Source organism: Aedes albopictus, chromosome 3 (assembly GCF_035046485.1).
Source record: "Aedes albopictus strain Foshan chromosome 3, AalbF5, whole genome shotgun sequence".
Classification (NCBI taxonomy): Eukaryota; Metazoa; Arthropoda; class Insecta; order Diptera; family Culicidae; genus Aedes; species Aedes albopictus.
The window spans coordinates 64640414-64666424 of record NC_085138.1 but is presented as its reverse complement, the minus strand read 5'-3'; the positions used below and the strand labels follow the sequence as shown (position 1 = coordinate 64666424).

Genomic DNA, 26011 nt, shown 5'->3' with positions numbered 1-26011 from the left:
ATTGCCAGAGAGGGGGCGAAGGTAGTGGTAATGAGCGGGAATGGCATTCAATATGCTCGGAACGTTCGCGACGTGAAACTGGCCCCTGGAATATATGAAATTGATGAACCGTCCAGCAGTCTAGCAAATAATTCCCAGGATGATCCAGCACAAAACTTTTTACCACAAACTCAGTCCCAAGCAAATGCAGCCGTACTACCAGATCAGGGCTATCAGAGAGATCTTCGCGCTAGGGGAGGTTTGCAGAGGCCGTCGAGGTTTGACAACAACTTCGTATACCGCATCTACCAATAACCGATCTGCTTGGCACTTATATTGGATTATTTACTAAAACTAGAGAATGATTAATAAACATAATTCGAAACGAAAAATTACCACATAGTTTTTGTTTATCACCATCGCGAAAACCAAAAACAAAAAATAAAGGTAAGACAAAATTGAAAGATGTTGTGGTTGGCTTAGCACGATTTGCAGATTCACGAAGTAGCAGTATACGTATTTATGACGTACGAGCAGCACGAGCAGTGCTGACAGTAACAAAAACAAAAAAAGAACTGATAACTAATACTATGATGCGTTGGGGTTGGATGTAGAATCGGTAAAATCGGTAAAAACCTGTAAAAACAGAATATAGGCCTTTTCATGTGACAGATCCGTGCATGCATTTGTTTACAAAGCTTGAACAACAGCTGCTAACAAGAACGTGTCATCTTCATAGAAGAACTGTCAAACGCCCGAAAAATCAGCTGATTTAAGACGTCACATGAAAAGGCCTATTATACAAAGAGAAGCACTAACACAAAACACCATGCGATGGAGAATATACAAACGTCAAATTTTCAGGTCATCCTATCATCACACTGAAGGAGTGTGGGGGAAAGTATAATAGGCCTTTTCATGTGACAGATCCGTGCATGCATTTGTTTACAAAGCTTGAACAACAGCTGCTAACAAGAACGTGTCATCTTCATAGAAGAACTGTCAAACGCCCGAAAAATCAGCTGATTTAAGACGTCACATGAAAAGGCCTATTTTACTTGGGAAAAGCAACATCATGAACGCGGAAGGTATGACCATCTTTTCAATAGGGTTACAAAATATATTTATGGCAAGATAATTCAAACTCAATCTGGGTCTGCTTACTCTTTAAAGGAAAACAAAAATAAGTTGTCAGCAGTTATTGTTGTATAAGGAATGACGAATATCAATACCTACAGGGCTGTTTGGTCAAATTTGAGTTCCACATAAAAATGAACCCAAAGGTGAAAAAAAAGCGTTAGAGCGGTTCAAAACAAATTCTCGACCATAAGAGTACAGAAGGGGAATATTGTAGTAGTTATAGCAGCCGTTAAATGGAAAATTTTATTTAGTAATAAATCTCGACCCTCCTAAAGATAATGAATAACCTAGAGAGTAACTTTCAATTCCGAAATTAAAAAAAAAAAAATTTAATTAAACTTAAGCGTGTAGACAACGAGAGACTCAGACTGCAATAAATTCTGACTCGGGGAGGTGACTGCCGAAACTGATGGCAACTATGAAAAGTCAATCTTCGGAACCGTTTTAGTCTGCTCAATAATATGCAGCTTATTGAACGGGAGAAGAGAAAGAGAAAATAGAGCACCCGAAGATGCTCTGGTTGGTGGGTAAAAGAGAAGAGCCTAGGTGAAAGGAAAGGGAAGGAAAGAGAGAGAATATGGGTATGCGGTTCGGGGAAACATATGTGTTCGTGAGATGGCGTTTGGATGTTAGGAGGGGAATGTTAACGAACGAATCATACGAGGGCATTGGACTTCGTTTTGAAACGAGACGGCATTCTGTTGGTTATTTTCGGCGCGATAGGACGTACTTGCGGACGATGGCGTCTAAAAGGAAATCGGGCCGGGAACAAGGCCGGGAATTGTCCGCCGAAAGGCACGACAAGCTCTATAATTAATTCTATAATTATTTTTGTAAAATAAATGTAATTTTTTTCCAAAAATTAAAAAAAAAACTCAAGTGCAGTTTTTTGCAGGCCCCTGACACGGCCTATATCAATGCATTGGAATCATGGTAGACAGGATGTCCTGGGCGCTAGTAAATAGCGCCCACTGTCAAATGCGAAAACTTCAACAGTTTTTTGTTTAACATTTATTTTAGTTTGTTGATCGGTTTTTGGAATCATTTTTTCCACCTCTTATGATCACAAAACACTTCAAACTCGCTTTAATATTAATGTACGGTAAGAGGAGCATGCGATTAGTTGAATAAAGCAACCCAACAAACACGCATTGTGAATGTGATTTCGTGTGTGGCTCCACAACATTAAACAAAAGCTGCGTTTGTTGATTACACGCTTGTTTCAATTTGCACGAATATGAGTATAAGGCAGTTAGATGTTGGCTACGATAAATTTCATTGATGCCAGGGGCCTGGTTTTTTGAGTTGGTTAGTTTTTCGACTGCCGAAGACCGATACCGCTTAATTTAAAAACATGGAAAACATAGAATTCTTGTTTTGTTTTCATCTGCTTTTTCTACACACTGGTGTGCTGGCAAAATTTTGTACTACAGTTCCAATTTTTAATTTTATCCGATTATTTGCGAAAAAAAAGTGTCCAAAAGTGTAGTTTCCTCAAAAATAGAGATATTCGATTACACAAGTTACAATGGCCAACGTAGGGAACCTACTGAACATCAACGTGGACAAGCTGTTTGAGCAGCACAGTATCGCCGAAATCGACCAGGTTCACAAGCGGCTGCAGGCCGAAGTTGAGCTCAAAAGGGAGGAGCTCAGGACGATGGTCGGGTAGGTTTGATAGAATTTTCAATTTCAATTTAATTTATTTGTCCAGAATTCAACTTTCTTATATCTACTATTCACATTTACACTTCAGAGATTTGGTTTACCTTTCAACTGAGAGAATAATTCAATTCATATTATGAGACATAAATACACAGAACAAAAATTACTAGCTACTTTCGGCTATTTTAGGGAAAAGAATGCGAAAAACCCTAGATCTCAGATTATCTTAAAACTAGTATCACAGATGTTGAGGAAAGAGTGCTCCGATGAGCGGATTCGCTGACATCTCACAGGAAGTCCTGAAGGATCTCTTGGCTCGTTCAATGCTTGCATCGACGGTGTCGACTCCGGCCAGCTTGTGGAGATCATCGGTCGGATACCGAGGGTTTAAGTTGTGAACCATCTTGAGTAGCTTGTTCTGTTTCACCTGCAGCCTTTTGCGGTGAGATTTAGCACAGTTTCCCCAAACCGCCGATGCATAGGTGATCATTGGTCGGATGACGCACTTGACCACCAGCAGCTTGTTCTTAATGTGCAGCTTCGACCGTCGATTCAGCAGGGAGTACAGCGCTTTGGTAGACCGATCAACCTTTCCGGTGACGTAGTTCACATGTTTGTCGAACTTCAGCTTCTTGTCGAACAGCACTCCAAGATATGTGACTTCATCGTCCCATGTAGTTGGCTGACCATTGACCGTAATCGACCTGCGGGGAAGGTGTCGAGCAGCACGCCTCTTCGTGAAGAAAATCGACTGCGTTTTTCCTGCGTTCAATTTGATTCGCCACTTCCGTTGGAACTCCTGGAGATTGTTCATCGCCGCTTGGAGGTGAGTAACGACTATTTCAGGATCTTTGTCCAACGCTAGAAAAGCCGTGTCATCCGCAAAGAATGCGTATGATACACCGTCTACCATCAGTACGTCAGAAGTGAGGACGTTGTAGAGAATCGGACTCAGGACTGATCCTTGAGGCACGCCAAAGGGGATGTTGTGGGTGCTGGAATTTTCACCATTCACGGCAACCGTGAAAGTACGATTAGAAAGGAACGATTGCACAATCTTGACCAGGTAGAGTTGGAGATTCGAGCGGAAGAGCTTGTACACAACAGCGTCTTGCCACACGGAGTCGTAGGCTTTTTCCACGTCGAGAAGAATCATGCCAGTCGATTTGCCGGTTCGAAATCCGTGTTTTACCTTCTGCGTGATGCGAGCGAGTTGGTGCACCGTTGAGTGTCCCGTTCTGAAACCGAACTGCTCCGCTGGAATGACTTCTTCCGTTTCCAGGTGACGGTTTAGTCGTGCGAGGATTACCCTTTCGAAAACTTTGCTTAGGCTGCTCAGCAGACTTATCGGTCGGTAATTACCTGGATTGGTGATGTCCTTGTTTGCCTTCGGGATGGCTATCACGTTGGCGTGTTTCCAACCGGTAGGAAAGTACCCTAAGGCCAGGCATGCGTTGAAAACTTTGGTCAGAACGACCAATCCTTTTCTTGGCAGGTGCTTGAGGCAGGTGTTCCCGATTCCATCCTGTCCGGGAGATTTTCGATTTTTCAGCCTGCTGATGATTGATTTCACCTCTTTCGGCTTTACCAGGGCAGCGTTAGGAACGGGAGGGCTTGCACCGCGAATTTGGTCGATGGTGATATCCACCGCCGCCGAAGTTTCCGGATCACCTGGCTCTTCGTTGTTATGAGCGGCAGCGAACGAGGCAGCGAACGCTTCGGCTTTCTGTGATGGACTCACTACGAGATTACCGTTGACGTTCAGCGGGGGGCTGTACTTGACCGTGTTCCGGAGGCTGCGCGTTAACTTCCAGAATTTGTTGCTGCCGTTATCCAGGTTCTTCAGCATCGAACCAAAGTTCCTGTATCGGTGCTCTGCACTTTTGGTGCTGATAACGTTGTTCAGATGCTTTACAACCGCACCAACCAGCGGGTCCCGTCTTCGATTAAACTGCCTGCGCCGCACATTTCTCAAACGTATCAGCAGCTTCAGCTCGTCGGGGATTTCCTTCTTTTTCGGAAGGATCCTACGCGTCGGGACAGCAGCCTCTTCAGCCGCCTTGACGATCGTGGTGATTCTGCCGATTGCATAGTCGATTTTCTCCGGCCGATCCAGATCGTTCACCCAAACTGCCGTAAGGTCGACTTCCTGATCGACTTTTCGAGCGAATGTGGTCCAGTTCGCTTTGTCGAAGCAGCGAATGTTTTTTCCCGCCGGGGCAACTGGAATCTCAGCGTCGATTGTGAACGTAACTGGCAGGTGATCCGATGAAAGTTCGACATGCGTTATTGGCCTCGACATCTGCACCAGGTTGTTGGAGATCACCAAGTCCAGCGTAGAAGGCCTCCCTCGTCCAGTAGGAATGCGGGTGGGAGTCTCCGGAGCGTGTATATAGAAGTCCGTGGACTCATACTCTTGGTGCAGGATTCGTCCTGCTTTGTTGGATTTGCTGCAGTACCACATCCTGTGCCGCGCGTTCATATCGCCCACCAAAAAGAACGGTTCGTCAATGCTGCACAGTTGGCGAACATCCCGTCTGAACTGGCAGAGCGTTGCCCTGTGATTCGAGCCGGGATAGTAGGCAGCGATGATGTTAACTGGTGTTGGATCTGCTACCACAGTAATGCCGACAGTTTCGATGGTCCGTGTCGAGGTTTCCCGCTTGGAGTAAGATATTCCGTTCCTCACCAGAATCGCTACTCCTCCCCCACGGGTGGCTTCCGGCGAGTCTCGATCCGCTCTCACAATAGTGTAGTTTTCATGGTACATTGAGTTGTTGAGTTGGAGCCAGGTTTCCGTGATCACAGCTATGTCGATTTCGTGGTTCCCAAGAAAGTGGAAAAATTCCTCAGCCTTGTTTCGGATAGAACGGCAGTTCCAATTCAGCACCTTGAGTGAGCTAAGATTGGCCATTGTAGACATACTTGATGATAAGCTCGCTGAGAGCGAGGAATTGCATTGCCTTCGATTGGCAGTTCGAGAGGCTGACGAAGAGCTCATTGGCGAGGCACATGAACTCCTCAACGGTGAACAGGTTGTTTGACATCCCTGGCTGAGGGTTCCCCTGGACGACTTGGGAATACGAAAGATTGGGCTTCGTGATGCTGGCCAGCAGATGGCTCAAATCACCACCCGGCCGACTGTGGGCGAGTACAGGCACTGTTGAAACTTTCACTGTGCTGCCGACTCTAGTCGGGCTGTTCCTCTGGTTCGGTCTCGTTCTCCTTTTAGCCTTCAGATCCTGCAGATGCTTGAGGCGAGCAGGGCAACCTTTGTAGTTCGCAGTATGGTTTTGGCTGCAGTTGGCACAGCGGATTTGCGAACGGTCCTCGTTGACAGCAGTGTCGCCTCTTGCTGGTAAGATGCACTCCGATGTCTGGTGTCGTTCACCGCATTTCACACACTTCGCCTCCAGGTGGCAATTCCTCATTCCGTGGCCGAACTGTTGGCATCGAAAGCACTGGACGATGTCGGACTTCTTCTTGGAATAATGCCTCCACCAAACAATGACGTTGAACAACGCATCTATTTTCTGCAGGTCCTGCAGTTTGACGGCACCATGCGGAAACTGCAGCAGATACAGCGCGTAATCGCCGTGTTTCGATGTCGATAGCTGGCGGACACTGCTCGGATGTACATTCACCGACGCAAGCTCCTGCGTCACTTCTTCCACGGGAAACACCGGCAGCCCGGAGAGAACGATTCTCACCGGAATTTCATCACTAGTTCCATGTGTGTAGAACTGGATGTTCGAAGCTTCCAGTGTACTCACGATATCAGAAAAATGCGGTTTGGATTTCGCACTGATTTGGATGTGGCTTTTACTCACCCGTAGGTGGTAATCACTTTTCGTCACCGATGTCGCAGCAATCATTCGGTTGAGCGCGGGAACACTGGAGCCGTACACAAAAATCGGCGGACACCTTATTTTAGTGGCAGCGGGACCCGACTTTTTTCCACCACCTTCACACGTTTTTGACCACTGTGTAGCGGCAGCACTATCATCACCGCCGCCATTGTTGACATCTTCATCATCGTCGTCAGAGAGCAAAGCAAATTGGTTCGATGCTAATAACGCTCCGGATGGACTCCCCTGCTGGGTTAGTGGCAGCTGGATGTTGAGCTGGTCAGCGGATGATGGCATTCCACCGAAGGAATTTCTGCGACGACGTTTTGTCGCTTGATCTGCAAGCGGGGGTTTCACCACTGTTTCCTTCTGCTGTTTGCGGATCTTTTTCGAACCGTAGTTCATCCGAACCACGATCTGCGATGACCCGTGTCCATCGCCTGGCCGCGGCGGCGGCTTAGTTGACCTCTCCTTACCCAGGGCGTTAGCGGCACACCGGGAACACTAGGTAATAGAAAAACTTTTCGGGAGCAACAAAATGATGTATACACACCGAGGCACTATGGGCCAAAACTGGGTTTGATAGAAATTTCTTAGTGTTTTATATTGAACTCAATAAAACGTTGCATTTCAGGGAACGATATCGGGATTTGCTGAAAGCAGCTGACACCATCGGCGACATGCGGACGACGGCTAGTTCCATAATCGAAAATGTTGATAACATCACTTCCGCCTGCCGGAAACTGAACGATCATCAACTGATTGGGTTCAAATCGGTCGGCGATCAGCAAAGAACGCACCACACTAACGCCAACAGCAAATTCCACGGAGTGATCGTGCAAATCAAACTGTTGACCAGCCTTCCGGAAATGATATGGAGCGCCATCGATGAAGAGGACTACTTCGTGGCCACTCAGTTGTTTATCTTTTCGCGGCACATTTCGACCGGTTTGCAGCTGGATGCAAACAGCGAAATGATGACCAAGTTCCCCGTGGCTAAGAAGCAGTGGGCCGTTTTGAGCCAGTTCTTTTTCACCATCAAGCAGAACTGCGCCAGTTGTCTGGAACGAGAAGATTTGACTCCAGAAGTGGCCGCTAAATGCTTAGCCAGCTTGGTGCTACTGGAAAATTGCCAATTGGATCATATTTTGTCCTTGTTTGTGCAAATGCGCCTCAAAGCGTATTCAGGTGTGCTTTCGGAAAATTCGCGATACGAAAAGGTCAAAGATAAAATCTTGGCCAGTTTGAAACTACTGATGAACACAGTTAGTTTGATGCACGAGTGCTTTATTGGTAACGGCATGGAACCGGGTCTGCTAGTGAAGGAAATGATGCTTGTGACGGACGAAAGCGCTCTCCCGACAATTGCCTTGATCAAATCTGAGGATCCAAAAATTCTGCAAACTTTGCCAGATATTATTTGCAAATTCAGACCAAGAATTGCATTGCAACCATTGCACGGAGAATTGGTTCTGAAAAGTTCTCAATTTTGGTTGCAAAACGTGGAGAAAATTGCCACTGGACAGTTGTCGAACTTGATGAACTTAGTGACGACGATTAAAGTTCTTCATGACATAAAAAAACTTTCGTTAAAAGTCGCTTGCAAGCCTGAAAATTGGTCAGACATTTGCGAAAAGTTGTCCTTTCCAGAATCATTGGACTTTTACGCACTGTTCTATCAACCTTTGATAAATTCCCGCATCAAAGCTATAATTAGAAAGTGTTGGTCGGAAATGATTTCTTCGAACAATAACGACGTACAAAACCTTGTTTCATCTCTCACAACTGATAAGCATCTGAAGGATTTGAAGGCTTTTGTTTGGTCCGAGTCTACTGAAGACATTCCACTAAACTTAAAAGCTGCTTTGGATCGATCGCAGCCTGCTTCCCATTATCTTCTGATGAAAACAAAGGCATTCCCACCAACGCTAGTACAATTGGCGTCGTCTTTCGATCAACGCATTCAAAATCTCACAACCGACGTGGAATCATTTCTGGAGTCATCCTCCCCAAGTGAGACTGCCCAGCTCATTGAATTCTACAGTGACTGCAGCGCCGAAAGCGTGAACGATCTTTTGACGGCCATTAAAACCAACGACTCCAGTCCATCATCGGAAAAACTAATCCTGCATGCTCGGCTACTCACCGCCTACAGAGAACTTTGTCCATCTCTGAGGCAATGCCTAACGCCATCACTAATGAATCAGGCAGAACCCACAGCTTCCTGGCAAATTGAAGGCAAATCGGTTGACGGTGGTGACCGGTGGAGCAACATTTCCTGTTTACTGGAAGAGGAAAGCATCCGATTCTGGAAGCTCTGGTTGGAGCAATTTGTTACCATGTGGCCTCAGCTAGACAAACAGATCGGTTACCAAACATTGCTCACTGAATTCCCGGTAAGTGTCTGATTGAGATCCAGAGCATAGTCATACAAAAAAGTACAACTTACTTTCGATAGAATACAGATATAACCACCTATTATCTTTTTTCATCCTCCAGCTATGGGACACAGTCACCATCGAAGAAAACGACGAGCAGAACCAACCGGTGCAATCGACCATTCACATTCCCGCCCTGCCCAGTTTCCCACTGCACAAGCTGCTGCACGTCATAACGTCCCTTTTGAACACCCTTGTCCCGCAAACAATCCCCAAAGCCATCGTCGTTCAAGTCGTGGAGCGAATAATTGCCTACCTGTACGACTACTATCGCCATCTGGCGCAAGACGAATTCGTTCGGAAAAATCAAAATTCCGCCCTGCAGTACTATTTCGATCTGAAATTTGTTCAGCTTCTGTTCACCGGACGCGACCGAAGGCAACTAGCCGAACCGTACAATCAGCTAATCGGCGAGTTCAAATCCTACATCGATCCGTTCGATTTTGACGTATTCTACCCGCACGTGAACAGCAATGTGAAGCGTGCCGTCCAGCGGATGCAGCATTTCTTCGGCATTTTGGTAACAAACGGCGATCAGCTAAGTTCGTTGCTCGGAACGAACACGGGAAGCGCTTCGGTGGCACCGGTCAAGGATAAAAATCCAAACATTCTTGCGCTGAGTTCGAATAGTGCTAGTGAAACGTGGTTCCCGTTGCTGCCGATAGTTACGAAAGATGCAGCACCGGCGACGGCGGTTGTTGCGGGGGCGAGTGCTGGCGCTGTTATGGTAGAATCAGTGAAATCGATCAACAAAGCGGTTGAGGTAAGTTGTTTTGAAGTCTTATTAACGTTTGCTTGAACTGATTCTGTTTTGCGATTCGCAGGATAAATATCGAATATAGTAGAACCTTTTCTAGCTAGTAAGGATGAAACATTGTGTGTTTGTTTGAAGTTGTGTTTGTCGAGTGTTGAATAATGTTTAATCAGCTCCTACAGCATTAAAACACATTGACCTTCTTCTTCCTTTTGTTGGCGTAACGTTTGAAATGAGACAGCGCCTGTTTTTTAGATCAGAGGTTATGAGCACTTCTACAGTTGTTAATGTCCAAATGTCCATCTTGCATGCGTATATCGTATGGCAGGGTCGAAGAAAGTCAAGGGAATTTTAATAACAAAAAGTTCCTGGACAGACTGAGAATCAAATCCGTCACCCTCAGCTGAATACCCACACCCACATATGAGGCTGCGAAAATTCTTATAAACTTTCAAATCCCAGGTAACAATTTGATGCTCTACAAGCGTTTTTTCGACTATTTTAAAACAGCCTTCATATGAACAAAAGCTGAGCACAAGATGTACAATCCTTTATTCAGTTCCTAAACATCAAATTTTGATGACTTTATGCATCCTTTAGCTGATTTAAGGTTCATTGAAAGGTTGATTTAAGGTGTAATATGCTTAACTCTCCTAGGATGTTAAGCTAGGCGCACAGTGATGACCCCAACATCCTACTAGGGTTAATGAGTAATCAATCAAATTTATTTATTGTGGTAAAATATAAATAAATAATAAAAAAAATCGATTTTTGTGCTAATTTTTACTTTCTGTGGCTTTCTGTTTCCAGAAGAGATATTAAGGAATGTATACCTCCTGATTTATAGTCACTCACCTTAGCATCTACACCACACACATTTATATACACAGCCTCGAAAACCAGAGCATAACTTGTTGTGTTTGAATAAACAAGAACATAAGCTGAACTACGCCTGAAGGCCGAAGAATCTATGTGAACTGTACGAAAACATTGCATGAGGCAGCTGTCAAAAATTATTTGATTAAAGGTTGAACAACAGATGATCAATTCTGCATGTTGGGTTGGTGTATGTTTTAAAGCTGATTACACGGATGCATAATATTTATTCGATTTGATATTCAGCCATTTATGTAATGCTGACTAAAGAGGTTGAATATCCTCCTCTCCTCTTCTTGGCGTAACGTCCTCACTGGGACAAAGCCTGCTTCTCAGCTTAGTGTTCTATGAGCACTTCCACAGTTATTAACTGAGAGCTTCCTCTGCCAATGACCATTTTGCATGTGTATATCGTGTGGCAGGCACGAAGATACTCTATGCCCAAGGAAGTCAAGGAAATTTCCTTTACGAAAAGATCCTGGACCGACCGGGAATCGAACCCGTCACCCTCAGCATGGTCATGCTGAATACCCGTGCGTTTACCGCCTCGGCTAAATGGGCCCCAGGTTGAATATATATTATTATTATTATTATTATTATTATTATTATTATTATTATTATTATTATTATTATTATTATTATTATTATTATTATTATTATTATTATAAGCTATACTTCAGTCCAGTATTCAGCTGGCATTGTGTTCAACCACTGACACTATTAACCAGCCAATGTTCAGCTTATACTCTCAATGTTCAGAATTCATTGTTACTTGGGATGTTTGTTCTTTTGTTTAACATACAACAATAATTGTTTCTAATTATTGGAAAGTTTTTTTAGAGGTTACGTAAGCAACAAGAATAAGACAATTAATATTAGTACTGTACATATGTACCATTCGGAAGAGGAGAAGATTAGAAATGTACATTTATAAAAAATAGTTCTGAACTAGAAAAAAAAAAATAAAGAAAAATCAGTGACATAACCTAGGATAAGAACGACAGTGAAACTGCAGGGCACAGGACTGAAGAAATACACCCTCGTATGGCTAGTTTCCACTTCGTACGTACTGTGCAAAAAGATAGGATAAGTAATGGTCAAGTAATGATTCCGCTTCAAAATTACTTGTGTAGTTCGCAGATGGCAAGTAAGGAAAAAAGTGTAACAATCGTAACGCCTCCCGTGCAAATCAAATGGAGCTGCCACTTTTCCTTGCGGAAAAAATGTCCGCGCTATTATTCTGTAAGGAAAAGTAACGTTTCTTCCCATACTGGATCAGTTGTCAAAATTACTTGCGGAAAAAAGTGGAATTTTTGAGCGCTCTACTTGGCAACACGAAACTTAGCTTAATAAAGAACAAAATCATTGGGATAAATAAGGATGCCCCGAAAAATTTCGAAGAAATTGAGATTCGAAATAACCAGGGTCCAAGAAGTCACAAGAGTCGAACGACTCGAGTCAAACACAAGGGAAGAGGAGACGAGCTGCAACCGACAGACAAGGTAAAAATCACCTTCAAGAGGAAACAGCACCGGGAAATGGTAAAAATCTACATAATGCCTTTTTCCCATCAATCAATGGTCAAATTGCTGGATGTTCACCACAAGATAAAATACTGGAAGAAGACGAAAAATCGGAAAGTGTAGAGAGGAGGCATCACGAGTATCAAGATTGCGTAGCCCAACCGAAATGCATAAACTGTAGAGGACACCCGCGGACGATCGGGGATACGAAGAAAGCAAACGACAACGAAAGATAAAGGAAGCGATGCAGAAAGAAAGGATACAAAGAGTGAATGAATCGAAGAAAAACAGGAAAGCGACAGGCAGGCTGCAAAATGCAGTACACGGTAAATTGGGTTTTTAAATTTTGAAAAATGTATTGATATTTTGATTTTATACGAAAGAGCACCTTTTTTGAGACACCATGATTTTTTTTCAGATTTTTAGAACTTTATTTTAGTACCTAAAATCAATTTCAAAGATTTTTTTAAATCACCTTTTGACAGCTGGGCGACTGTTTGACAGCTCCGCCCAGTACAAAATGCAACGAGGGGTGATTCGATAAATCGCTCCCATACAAACTTCAAACTGATTTTAAAATAGGTTCCCGGGCACCAAAAGTCATGAGAATTTGGATTTCGACTCAGTTTGACATGCAGATTCAGAATATGAAATTACCTCAACACCGCTAAAGAAACCAATTGCGTAAGGCGAAAGACCAGGGGGATGACGAAGGGCCAGAACAGCTTCCCAGCATTCGATTCAACATGGCGTCCAATGTTTTTGTTTTTATTGCTTTGTTCATGGCAAAAATGCGTCTTAAACATCGGCACTGCTTCTCTGCATAATATCGTGCAAAGTGACAAACAAAGAGAAACAAACATTAAAAGCAACAATTTCGTTTGAAATATATAATTTCCGAAATAAGCACTAGCAACAGACGAGCCACATACCCGAAAATCAGGAGCAAGTTAGGGTGAACCGACCAGAAAGTGGGTACCAAAACGCGAAGTACCAAAAACGATGATGGTTAGGGCGGCGATGTACCGAGTTTGATCCGGCGTTGCAAGGATGAATCATCAAAATAAGCAAAGTTTTGGAGGAGATAAGTAGTTAACGAACTAGGAGAAAACGATGCTGGGTCATTAGGCCGAAGGTCATTAGGCCGAAGGCCATTAGGCCGAAGGTCATTAGGCCGAATGGTCATTAGGCCGAATGGTCATCAGGACGAATTGAAAATCAGCCGTTATGAGCCTGTAAAGAGATCTGTTGTTTTTACTTTTTCCAAAATTTTTTTGCCGAAAACTACTTTAACAATGAAACTAGAAAGAATAGCCTATGTTTTAAAGAAGGAAAAATTTATAAATTGAATATCAGCAGTTTCTGCGCCAAAAACTATTTTAGCAATGATACTAGAAAGAACAGCCTATGTTTAAAAGAAGGAAAAATTCATGGGTAAAATATCAGTAGATTCAGCATCAATAAAGTATCTTCGTGCCTGTCACACGATATACACATGCAAAATGGTCATTTGCCGAGGAAGCTCTCAGTTAAAAACTGTGGAAGTGTTCATAGAACACTAAGCTGAGAAGCAGGCTTTGTCTCAGTGGGGACGTAACGGCAAGAAGAAGACCCAATGATCATTCGGCCTGATGACCATTCGGCCTAATGACCATTCGGCCTAATGACCTACACATGGACAATGAGTAAGAGAATTAGAATTTTGGAATCGAACATTCAGTCAGTAAGACTACCAGAAAAAAGAGAAAAGCTAGCATATGTAGGATTATAATATTTCTCCTTTATGAAAATCAAGTAGAATTGGGTTTTTAAACTTTGAAAAATTTATGGATTATTTGATTTTATTCGAAAGAGTACCTTTTTATGAGCCACTATGATTTTTTTCAGATTTTTAGAACTCTATTTTGTTACCTAAAATCAATATCAAAGAGATTTTTTGAAACCACCTTTTGACAGCTGGGCAACTGTTTGACACAGTACAAAATGCGACGAGGGGTGATTCGACAAATCGCTCCCATCTTGGCTCCCATACAAATTTCAAATTGTTTTTAAATAGGTTCCCGGGCACCAAAATTCATGAAAATTTGAATATTGGCTCAGTTTGACATGCTCATTCAGAATATCGAATTATCTTAACACCGTTAATATGACCAACCAATTCACGCCAACAAAGAAAAAAGAAATAACGAAATTCCTGGATATGGTCGACCGACGACAAGGAGAAGTCAAGGAAGTATTGAAAACCAGTGATTTAAACTCCCATCATCCTATTTGGAGCGACACGAGATACCAACACAAATTTGTGAGTTGACAATCCGGAGCATCTAACACAGCTCTGGTCCCCACAAGTTCCTACCTCATGCTTCCACGGGTCAGTCGATGACAAAGACCACCAGCTAAGAGTTGTGTGCTTATAGCTGGTAATGCAGTCTGGGCACTGTTGTCCTTCTGACTTCAGCTAGATTGAGGAGGTACAGCTCGTGGCACCACCAATGAACTGGGAACACGATTTATAGCATGAAGCCGTCTATCACCAATTGCAATAGAATTCGTGGAGCAATATCAGGTGGGGTTCATGGACGAACGCCAGAACAATGAGCAACGTACCCAAATATGTTGTACTTACGAAAAGTGGGAATAATCACGAACATTACATTTTTTTCACGAAATTCTTTCAGCTTCTTGGTTTTGTCGATGGAATTGATAGCTCGCACATTTGAGAAACGATGGCGGAAACGTACATCGGACTAAGGACTGAGTTCAGGCGAATCTGATTAGTCATTAATGTGTCGAAGACAAAGTACATGATGGAAAAGGGCTCATTTAAAAAAAGACTCGGACACCGTCTTCAGCCAAAGGCTGTACCACAGGCTGTACAGACTGAATGAAACTTAACACTAGACAGAAAGGGGCATACGGAGCATGCACCAGGGATACGGAGAAGAAACTATTCTCACGAAAAGTAAAAAAGGACTTAACGCACCCGCCATCCCGAATCTCTATCGACGGTGATAAAATCGAGGCGATTGAGGATCCCGTGTTCTTGGCAAAAATTGGAAATAGTAAAAGTTCAACCGTTCAAGTCGTTTTCCGTTTCGGTTGAAAAATTTGCTTCATAGTGCTTGCATCAATATACAAATTCATGTAATGGCAGACAAAGAAAATCCTTCAGTTTATAACTGTAAGTGTTCAAAGAGCACTAAATTGAAAAGCGGCAAGCCAAGTTCCATTGGGAGCGAAGGGCCATGAAGAAGAAGAATGACAGAAGAAGAATGTTCAAACGACTTCGGATGGTCAATTCCTTTTTTTTTCAAAGTTTCAATTCAATATCCTGCATGCTAAAATTTGAAGTTCAAATTTGCTTATGTTTGCTTATTGGTCAACCCCACAGCCGATCATTGTGCTTATTCCACGTTGTGATTAATTTCGATGGGCTGCAATATCCAATGTTACTGATGTATACTAACATAGTTTCTATTTATATCATCAAGGACACTTTCAATTAATACCCTCTTTGTGTCTTGTATTATCTCTATTTCAGTCATCTAAGCCGCCAGTGAAAGAGGCTACTGTTAATAAACCTCGAGACTCGACGTCATCTTCGACAGTAACGGCTCAAAACTACGCCAAAGGTGCAGCGGCTTTCTTCGGACTGGACAAGGACTGGTTCAGATAAATTATTTATAGCACAAGGTGAGTAATTTTCATAGTCATTAATACTTTTACGTCTTTAATTTTCTTCTTTTGATCTAATTTTATAAAGTCTTATAAATTATAAAGGAAATATTTAAACACAGTTAATACACAGAAATAAGAAATACTTATAAAGTAACAATTTTGTTCGACTCGAATCCGTAGCCAAAAAATTTCACAGTCCAAATTATCTCTTCCGAAAGGCCGTCGGTTGCGGATGTTCCCCCGGGAACGGGTTGAAGCTCACCAGGTCGCCACTGCTATTTTTTATTGCCACCCTTCTGTCCTCCTTTGTTGGCTGCCTTACCTCCAGCAGCACCTTTATTTTCATTTCCACCTTTCGATTTGCCTCCACCACCTTTTTGCTGAAACCAAGTCCAAATAAAATTATCCGAAGTAGGATTCACCATATTAGGATGAAGAAACCAAACTATCTTGACTCTATTTTCACTGCACACAAAAGGATATCATTTGGTTCCTTCCATTCAGATAATTACATTGCCACCAGCGTTTGCACCGGATCCACCTCCGCCACCGCCTTTGCCTTTACCCATATCTATCACCTGTATGAAATATGAATCTTAACTTTTGAACTGCCACCGCACGGATCGAGATCTTGGACTGAACTGCGCTTTTTCTAGTGCGATCAAATGTGTATATCCGAAACTATTTCACCACATGACCCCATCTCCCAAGATTCAACGGACGAAAAGCTAACACCGCCAAGATATAAAGTATATTCCTCAATGTAATGGTAGAATCATATTCAATGCAGGATAGTAGATCAAAAAAAACGTAGATGTCTCACTCTCGTTAACTTATACAAAGAAGTATGAAGTCTAGGAGCTAAGCATACAGCACTAAAACAAGAGCAACGTGAAATTTATAAATATCCCATAAGGAGAAATACCAATTTGTAGAGGAATCAAAACAAACGAATTAAGAAGAAATCATTAGTGAAATGTCCATATCACGCTTTCAGCAAGTTAACCGTTTCTCTCTTTCCACGTTGATGTTGTTATTTCAGACAAGCGATCTATCCACTAGCACTAGGTCGTTAAATACCGTTGACGAGAGACGCGCGCGCGCGTCGCTTATTGATAGGTACGCTGGTATACATCCAAACTTGCATGTTGTGTGGAAATTGCAAAGGCACACGTTTCAACAGTCATATAGTCATCTGCTGACGGCTCTGTCCATCTTAGCAGATGAGCACGATCTGTGAATGATACCGCCCTCGCAGAAAAACCTACTTGAAGATTATTATCTTAAAACGCTTATTTCTCAATATCGTTACCAAAAGTGAACAAATTCTGAATTTTTTACAAATTATTTCAATCGTCTCTTCATCTGTTGTCAGACGTCACGTCACGTGTCCGCCACTGCTAACAGACGAACAGGGTTTTCATTTTCCCTCTCCTCTGTGTAAAATTGCGTGCCCTTGAACTTGATCGTTTTGTCTCGAGCACTGAGAAGACGAAGATGCCATACCGTATACCTTTTGGCTGCTGTCTAACATGGGTGCCAAAATACCTTGCCATGGGTGAAGCTAGTGACTTTTGCCTGGGGGTGCACGAACCAAATTTTTTTTAATAAATTTAATGTAGGACGTGAGACTATGTGTGCATTGCATACATACAAACACAGACAAACAGACGTAACACTCTTCAAAACGGCTTGGCACATGCATGAAACGATCAATTCAAATTCCATTTGATTTACGCGATTCTTCCACAGACAAACAGACGTAACACTCTTCAAAACGGCTTGGCACATGCATGAAACGATCAATTCAAATTCCATTTGATTTACGCGATTCTTCCATCAGAGGTGCTAATGTTCGATCGCTTTGACGTTAGCCAGTGTACACGTTGCTGAATGATGCAAATGAAAATTACAGGCGATTCGTGTAGTAGTGTGCGTGATAGACAAACGTCAAATCGAAATCTATCATGGCCGACAGTGTCTCGCGCGGTTCTACCAACAGGTGGCAGTGTGCTTATGAAAAAGACACCGGTTAAAATTGTTTGATGAATTTCCTCAAAGAGTTACGTCTGTTTGTCTGTGATACAAACATTTATTTGCTCAACATCACATTTAAGACAAGACATAATCAACAATAGTAGGGTAGAAGTTTCAGTTTTGGGCAGTCCGGAGTTTTAGTCATAGTGCGGTAATCTACCTGTTGCATAAGTTTATTTTTTACTAGTAGATCCTATAATATATAATATGATGATTACATCTGTGAAAACCATACATTTTGAATAAAAGCTGGAAGAAAATAATTTTCCTTAAAAATCAGCTCTCATATATCTATTTTGGACAGGGTGCTTCTAATTTGCCACTCCCATAAGTAATAGGGTGCGGGCACCGGTTTTGGCCAGTCTAAGGGAAATCATTTTTATAAAAATAACCAATAATCCAATGAAAACTATCAATGTGTCAAATGAAAGGTTTCGATCTATACTTCATTAGAAAAATGCAGAAATCAAGCTAATACTTGATTTTTGTATTAAAAGTGACACTGGCCAAAATAGAAGCATTGCCACAGTTTAGGCCATATTCTCAGCTTTATTTTCTATTTTGGCCAATTACGTGTATTTCTTATGGGAGTGGCCAAATTAGAAGCACCCTGGCCAAAATAAATATATGTGAGCCGATTTTTTAAGGAAAATTATTTTTTCTTCCAGTTTTTAATCAAAATGTATGGTTTTCACAGCTGTAATCTTCATATTATATTAGAATCTACTAGTGAAAAATAAATTTATGCCGATTTAAATCGTAACAGGTTGAATACCGCACTATGGCCAAAACTCCGGGCTAGCCAAAACTGAAACTTCTACCCTACACGTGATTGGCCAAAATAGAAACAAAAGTCCAAAATATGGCCAAAACTGCGGCAATGCATCTGTTTTGACCAGTGCCAATTTCAATGCAAAAATCAAGTATTAGCATGAATTCTGCATTTTTCCTACAAAATATAGAGTGAAAACTTTCATTTGACATATTGGTAGATTTCATAGGATTGACTATATTTCACTGAATCAAAATTCAACCATCGCCAACCAACAATAATGACAATGTCGCAACCTATACTTGTTGCGACAATCCACACAACGCGACATTTTTTTTTTTATCTGTATTAACGAGATTTTTAGCCCTAGGCTAGTTCATCTCGGGACCCACGCTTTACTTCCCTTCCGAAGGAAGAACTCACATTTTTGTGAGTTTGTCGGGAGTGGGATTCGATCCCAGGTCCTCGGCGTGATAGTCAAGTGTTCTAACCATCACACCAGGTCCGCTCCACAATGCGACATAAGTTTGTCACAACTTGAAAAGAATACGATAAACATCGTACACCACGAGTTTAGAGATTTTAAGGCCTTGTATTGGGTTTTGGAACGGTAACTTCGAGTCGGTAAACACTGCAACTCTGCTGAGGATCTATCATCAAATTGTTTTGACTTTGGGTTAGTAATATCTGATTATTCACGGGCTGAAAACTACGCAACAAATTCAGCTTCCATTTTGTCTGCAACAAAAATTTTCGAGATCATGTCATTATCTGTTACCAGTAGGGATAAAGAGTGGTCGCCTTCTTGTGCCAACCGGATCAGTAGCAAACACCAGCTTTTCAGGGTTGTTATGCGACATTCTTCCAACATGCTCTGCTCACCGTATTCTTCCGGCTTTGGTCACCTTCTAGATGCTGAGTTCGCCGTAAAGTGCAGCGAGCTCGTGGTTCATCCTTCTCCGCACACACACCGTTCTCCTGCACACCGCCGTTCTTAGCACGCATCGCTCGAAGACTGCGACTGCTTGCAGGTCGTTTTCGAGCATGGTCCATGTCTCGTGTCCGTAGAGGATCACCGATCTTATTAGCGTTTTGTACATGGCGGGCCCATATAGCCGAGGCGGTAAACGCACGGGTATTCAGCATGACCATGCTGAGGGTGACGGGTTCGATTCCCGGTCGGTCCAGGATCTTTTCGTAAAGGAAATTTCCTTGACTTCCTTGGGCATAGAGTATCTTCGTGCCTGCCACACGATATACACATGCAAAATGGTCATTGGCAGAGGAAGCTCTCAGTTAAAAACTGTGGAAGTGCTCATTGAACACTAAGCTGTGAAGCAGGCTTTGTCCCAGTGAGGACGTTACGCCAAGAAGAGGAGAGGAGGACATGGTGCATTTGGTGCGTGGGTGAATCTTTTTAGACAGCAGCTTCTCCTGAAGCCCGTAGTAGGCCCGACTTTCACTGATGATGCGCCTTCAAATTTCGCGACTCACATGGTTGTCAGTAAGGATCCGAAGTAGACGCATTTCTCCAACTCCTCGGTATGCCCGTCTATCGTAACATTACTAGGCAGACGGATCCGGTCGTATTCGGTTTCGCCTACCAGGTTGTACTTTGTTTTTGAGGCATTCACCACTTGTCCGACCTTTGTTGCTTCGCGTTTCAGGCGGGTGAAAGCTCTGTCACCGTTCCAAATGTTCTGGCGATAACGTCCATGTTGTCCGCAAAGCACACAAATTGACCGGATTTTGTGAAAATCGTACCCCGGCTGTTGAGCCCGGCTCGTCGCATCACACCTTCCAGAGCGATGTTGAAAAATAAGCATGAGAGTCCGTCACCTTGTCGAAGTCTCCGGCGAGATTCGAATGATGATAGTTCATCCGAAACCCTTACGCAGTTTTGAGCACCGTCCATCTTTGTTTTGATCAGTCTAGTCAGCTTCCCAGGAAAGTCGTTCTCGTACACGATTTTCCATAGCTCGACCGCAGAGAGCTATTGTATACTATTGTTTGCCGCCTTGAAATCGATGCACAAGTGATGCATTGAGACCTGATATTCACGGTATTTCTGGAGGATTTGTGCTTGATGAGGATCGCGTCCGTTGTTGACCGGCCGTCGATGAAGCCGGTACGATAACTACCCACGAACTCATTCCTTCCACTCCTCCGGTAGTTGTTCGGTTTCCCAGATCCTGACTACCAAACAGTGCAGACAGGTGGCCAACTTTTCTGGGCCCATCTTGATGAGTTCTGCTGCTTTTTGGATTTGTATTGGTGAATTGCCTTCTTAACTTCCCTCAGCATGAGAGTTGTTTTATTTCCGTCCTCTGCTGTATTAGCGTAGTCCGTAGTCGTTTCCTCTGTTGTCGTGGTCTCCCAAACCTATTATTCTGCAATCGTTGTAGGTTGCATCGAGGCGATCGCCGGTACCGTACATTGTTGATGACGGAGAGCTTTGGACACAGTTTGAGCACTGCCAGGTAGTCGTCAGAGTTGATGTTAGTGCTTGACGTGCCGTCCATCAATCAGAACGTGATCGATTTTTTTAATGTCTTTATGAGACTTTCATTCAGTCCGAGGCTGGGATGGTTCATCTCGGTTTCAAAGCGAGAGAAAAGAAAACTAGGGAGACCTGATGGGTATTTCCTAGTCTGGAATATGCATTTCAAGTTCTGGGCTGTCCATTTGTCTACTTGTCTTTGTTGTTCAAAAAAGTTTCCATCTCGTATCGTGATCGATTTGCGACTCCATCATTCAGCTGCTCCAAGCGTAACGATAAGGTAGGCTATGTGTGCTACGCATGGCCACACGCAGAAAAATATATATTAAATTCTAAAATAAACGACTTTGAAACAAAAATAAAATACCATTGATCCACGGCCAAAGTGCGATTTTTATTGAATCAACAACATCAAGTATTTGCTTCAAAGCATTTATTTTGTTGTTTTTAAGTCTAGCTGTCATAAGCCTGAATGTAAATTCAAAGTGAAAAAATATTTGATTCTAATATTCAATTTCATTGAAACAAATATGTTACTACTTTATTTCAAAAATATTTATTTTTGATTCAAAAAACACATATTTTTGAATCAAATACATATTATTTTTGTTTTAAAAATAATAGATACTAATATATTTCAGACAGACAAATAAAAAATATTCTTAATGGATTATCTACTTTGATTGATTGCGATCTAATAAATACTGAGGGCATGTGATCAAAATGCTCCCATTAGTTATAAGATCGTATTCAATCAAAGTAGATAATAATGGACTTTTGGGGAATTATCTTTACTAGATTGAGCTTAATATATAATCTTAACAATAGTTTTCAGAATGTTGCAGTTTTATATTTTTCGAACATCGACATGTCTTTTGCTGTTCGTAGCAAGTAAGTTGTTGTGCAGTTGCTGCATCAGCAACAGCTGGTGGAGGTGGAGGCAGCGTAGTTGCAGACGCAGATTCAGCGAAGGTTCGGTGGAATAGCGGAGGATGAATCTGTCAATCAGAAATTGTTTCCTTAGTAAACATAATTTTAAGAACAGTAGATGTTTACCAGTCTTTTCTCCATTACGGCAACATGCACTTTCTTCGTATCCGCTAGAAACAGTTACAGATTAAGTTCCTCGAGATCTTTGTGCTCGATTATGCTGAACAGGTTAGCTGTGTAGCCGGTATTTAGAAGGAGAAATATGAATTTTAGAAATAAACTATAAGTTTCACTTCATTGTACTTACCAAAGAAGGCAGTCACTGTGTCATCCGACAAACCAAACGCTTAAAACAAATTGAATGTTTTCAGTGTTCTTACTACGTCCTCTATTTCAACAATTTCGTCCGGCGAGTCTTTTATTTTTTCAACAAAAACAAAATGCCGGCGGATATACTTGTGCAAAATGCTATATTTATTTCAAAGTAGTTACTTTTTTTTAATCAAAAACACAACGACTTTGTTTCTAATACATTTATTTTAGAATCAAAGTCGCTTGGTATTAGAATCAAATATTGATTTGCTTTGATTTAAAAATAGTAATGAATTTGAATCAAAGTGGTTATGCATTTGTTTCTGTAATACTCTGGCCACAATGTACTGGTCTAAAGACGTTTCTGAATGAGCGAGTGTGTGAGTGTGAGAGTTACCGTTAAACGAATGTGCGATTTTAGAGTGAGTGGAACAGTGTGATTGCGGGGAAAGGTTCTAGAAGGATGAAGAGAAAAATCTCAACCAGTTTGTATTGAGCAGCCGGCGAATAAAGTTGAAAACTTATTTAAATCGCGTTAAGTTATTCCGAATCCCGAGAAGGAGCACCTGTGGCGGTTATATCTTCAGAAGTGGGATTGCCTTTGCCGTTGCCAGAAGAAGCCGAAATCAAAATCGCTCGAAATAATATGGATGCACAGCGGTTGAGCAAAGCCGAACTTATTGCGTGGCTCCAGGATCGCCATATTGAGTTTCCGCCTTCTGTTACGGTTCGGCACTTGCGAATCCTGTTCGAACAAGAGATGCTGAGAGAACAAAGGAACAATGCGGCTGCGAACGATCCACAAGATGGCGGCGATCAAGATGATGAGGACGAAGCGGAGAACGAGGAAGAACGGGAGCTGAATGCTGAGATTCGGATCCTACAGAAGCGGAAATTTGTTGCCGACCTCCGGCGTGAAATAGCAGCGATTGAAGCCCAGTTGAACGTAGTGAATGCAGCCCCAATCAAGCCACCAGACTTCCGCGACATCAAGTATTCCGTTCCGTGTTTCCGAGGTGGCGAATCGTACGATGCTGAGAAGTGGATTGATGACTTCGAGCAGGCGTGCGATTCCGTTCATGGTGATGACGATTTCCGACTGATGTGCGTCCGGCGATTGATGGAACCCGGATACGAAGGCGAATTGTTCCTCAGAGTCGACCGATCAAAAACGTATCAGGAATTCAAGGACAGCTTTCTGGAAAACTTCAGCCACGTTCATTCCGTATCGGAAATTATCGACACGATGAAGAAGACGACATTCAGCGCTGCAAAGACAACCGTAATGGGATACATTTTGAAAATGCAGGAAATTGCATCTCGAGCGAACATCGATGAGAAACAGACGGTGCAACTTATTGTTGACGGCTTTCGTGATCGATCTGCGAACATTGCAGTGCTCTACCCGGCGACAACCATCGCACAACTGAAGCAACTGGCTCATCGATATTCGCAGTTGAGGGACATGTATTCCGCTCCATCTTCCACGCAGATCAGAGTGAAAACCACCGCTAAAACCGCATCAAAATCTTCGACCTCGGATGTTCGCTGTTTCAACTGCTCCGGCGTAGGACATTTTTCATCTGCTTGCCCAGAGCCGAAACGGGAGATTGGATCCTGCTTCCGATGCGGTTCAACCCAGCACAAGCTGAAGGAGTGTCCAAAACCGGCTCCTGCTCATCGTCAACAGATTGCTTTGGTGGACGACTTCCGTCGCGGATCCGCACGAATGGATGACGAATTGTCGGATGCAAGCGGTGGAACTATTCCAGAGGTTAACAAGGTAGGTGTCACATTTCCGTCAGATTCAGAAATGCAACTTGACAAAACATTAATCTCGCTGTTTGACACGGGCAGTCCGATTAATTTAATACAGAGATCGGCAGTCCCAATTCACTCTATTCCTACAGAGAAAAAACGTTCCGGTTACAAAGGTGTAGGAGGATTCCCATTATGCACATACGGAGTAATCCCTGTCAGCATAACCTTTCGCAATCGGACCAAAACTATTAAAATGTACGCTGTACCAGACCACTTCATTTGCCATCCTATGCTATTGGGTCGAGATTTTCTTAAAAACTTTGGAATTACGTTATATGATCATTCATTTGCCAATAATTTTGTCAAACCAAAAGTTGAATTACATGACAAAAATGAATTGAACATTTCCGGTGAAGCGTTGCATTGCATGTACAATCTCTTTGAAGAAAATTCCGAAGTTTATTCCGATTCCGAGACTTCCCTACGGTGTTCTAAGTGTCGACATCTTTTTGCTACGTGTGAGTCTGTGACAAACGATGTTCCCGTTCCTGACGTTTTCTCTATTGACATGACTGACAATTCTTCTGGATCATTTAACATAAACAGTGAATTGAGTTCGGACATCAGGGAAAAGTTCAGAAAAGTTATTGAGCAGGATTATTTGGACAGTTCTAACATCCCAACTCGGAAGCATGAATACGAGATGAACTTGAAACTGACATCAGACATTCCGATAAGTTTCGCTCCGCGACGATTGTCATATTCCGACAGGAAGGAGGTGGACAACATTGTAGATACACTGCTCGCCGAAGGTATTATCCGTCCTAGTAATTCTCCGTACTCTTTTCCTATTGTACTACGAACAAAAAAGTCTGGTGAGAAACGATTGTGCGTCGACTACCGAGCCTTGAATAAAATTACTGTACGGGACAGTTACCCCATTCCGTTGATTGATGATTGCTTGGAGCGTCTCGAGGGCAAACAGTACTTTACTGTGCTGGATTTGAGGAACGGATTCCACCAAGTGAATATGGCTGCTGACTCCATTCCATACACTTCCTTTGTTACTCCAGGCGGTCAGTACGAATACCAGAAAATGCCTTTTGGTCTACGGAATGCCCCTGCGGTATTCCAGCGTTTCATCAATCGTGTTCTTGAACCATTCATCAAGGAAGGGTCGGTAGTGGTGTATTTGGACGATGTAACTTTGGCTAGTTACACAATTGAAGAACATCTGGATTTGCTACGGCGTGTTTTGAGGAGGCTGGCCGAGTTCCGGTTGGAAATTAAGTTTAAGAAGTGTTTATTTGGTTACACCACGATAGATCTATTGGGATTTACTGTCAGTGGAAAAGGAATTCGTCCAAACGGGTCACACTTGGAGGCAATCAGATCAATGGCGCTTCCGAAGGACGCAAAACAGTTATCGAAAGCTCTTGGTCTGTTCTCGTATTTTCGTCGGTTTGTCCCTTTCTTCTCGGCTATCTCCAAACCGTTGAGAACATTAACAAGGCCCGAGGCGAAATTCGATTTTGATGATGATTGTGTCAAAGCTTTCAATACGTTACGAAACAGCTTGATATCCTCCCCTGTGTTGTCGTTGTATAGTCCTGATAGAGAAACGGAGTTACATTGCGACGCCAGCGTTGACGGGTTCGGTGGCATACTGCTGCAAAAGCAGGATGACGGAAGATTTCATCCTGTTGCTTATTTTTCTCAACGAACAAGTCCTGCGGAGTCTCGTTATCACAGTTTTGAACTGGAAACGTTGGCCATCATTTACTCACTCCGCAAGTTC

At 42.7% G+C, this 26011-nt stretch overlaps 2 protein-coding genes and 1 long non-coding RNA gene across 3 annotated transcripts; 2 read left to right on the top strand and 1 right to left on the bottom strand.

Moving 5' to 3' along the window:
* The first annotated feature begins 2504 nt into the window (after positions 1-2504).
* LOC109415660 (conserved oligomeric Golgi complex subunit 1) lies at positions 2505-16058 on the top strand. The gene is made up of 4 exons (XM_019689573.3): positions 2505-2787; positions 7267-9028; positions 9132-9833; positions 15765-16058. Exons 1-4 carry the CDS (start codon positions 2648-2650, stop codon positions 15897-15899), a joined length of 2739 nt encoding a protein of 912 aa, XP_019545118.3. The 5' UTR covers positions 2505-2647; the 3' UTR covers positions 15900-16058.
* Positions 15922-17007, bottom strand: LOC109425040 (uncharacterized). Its single transcript, XR_002133677.3, has 2 exons — positions 16414-17007; positions 15922-16281 (listed from the first exon to the last, which is right to left on the bottom strand). It is a non-coding gene; the product is annotated as an uncharacterized LOC109425040 (long non-coding RNA).
* Positions 17008-22782: 5775 nt separating this feature from the next.
* Positions 22783-24445, top strand: LOC115267680 (uncharacterized). The gene is made up of 2 exons (XM_029874837.2): positions 22783-24235; positions 24310-24445. The coding sequence occupies exons 1-2, from the start codon at positions 23099-23101 to the stop codon at positions 24316-24318; spliced, it is 1146 nt and encodes a 381-aa protein (XP_029730697.2). The 5' UTR covers positions 22783-23098; the 3' UTR covers positions 24319-24445.
* The last annotated feature ends 1566 nt before the right edge of the window (positions 24446-26011 follow it).

Bases quoted from the DNA above. Each gene is read 5' to 3' on its own strand.
- LOC109415660 (XM_019689573.3), top strand. From the start codon at position 2,648: ATGGCCAACGTAGGGAACCTACTGAACATCAACGTGGACAAGCTGTTT. The intron at 2,788-7,266 runs GTAGGTTTGATA...GTTGCATTTCAG, and splicing joins GAGCTCAGGACGATGGTCGG to GGAACGATATCGGGATTTGC. The intron at 9,029-9,131 runs GTAAGTGTCTGA...TTCATCCTCCAG, and splicing joins CATTGCTCACTGAATTCCCG to CTATGGGACACAGTCACCAT.
- LOC115267680 (XM_029874837.2), top strand. From the start codon at position 23,099: ATGGATGCACAGCGGTTGAGCAAAGCCGAACTTATTGCGTGGCTCCAG.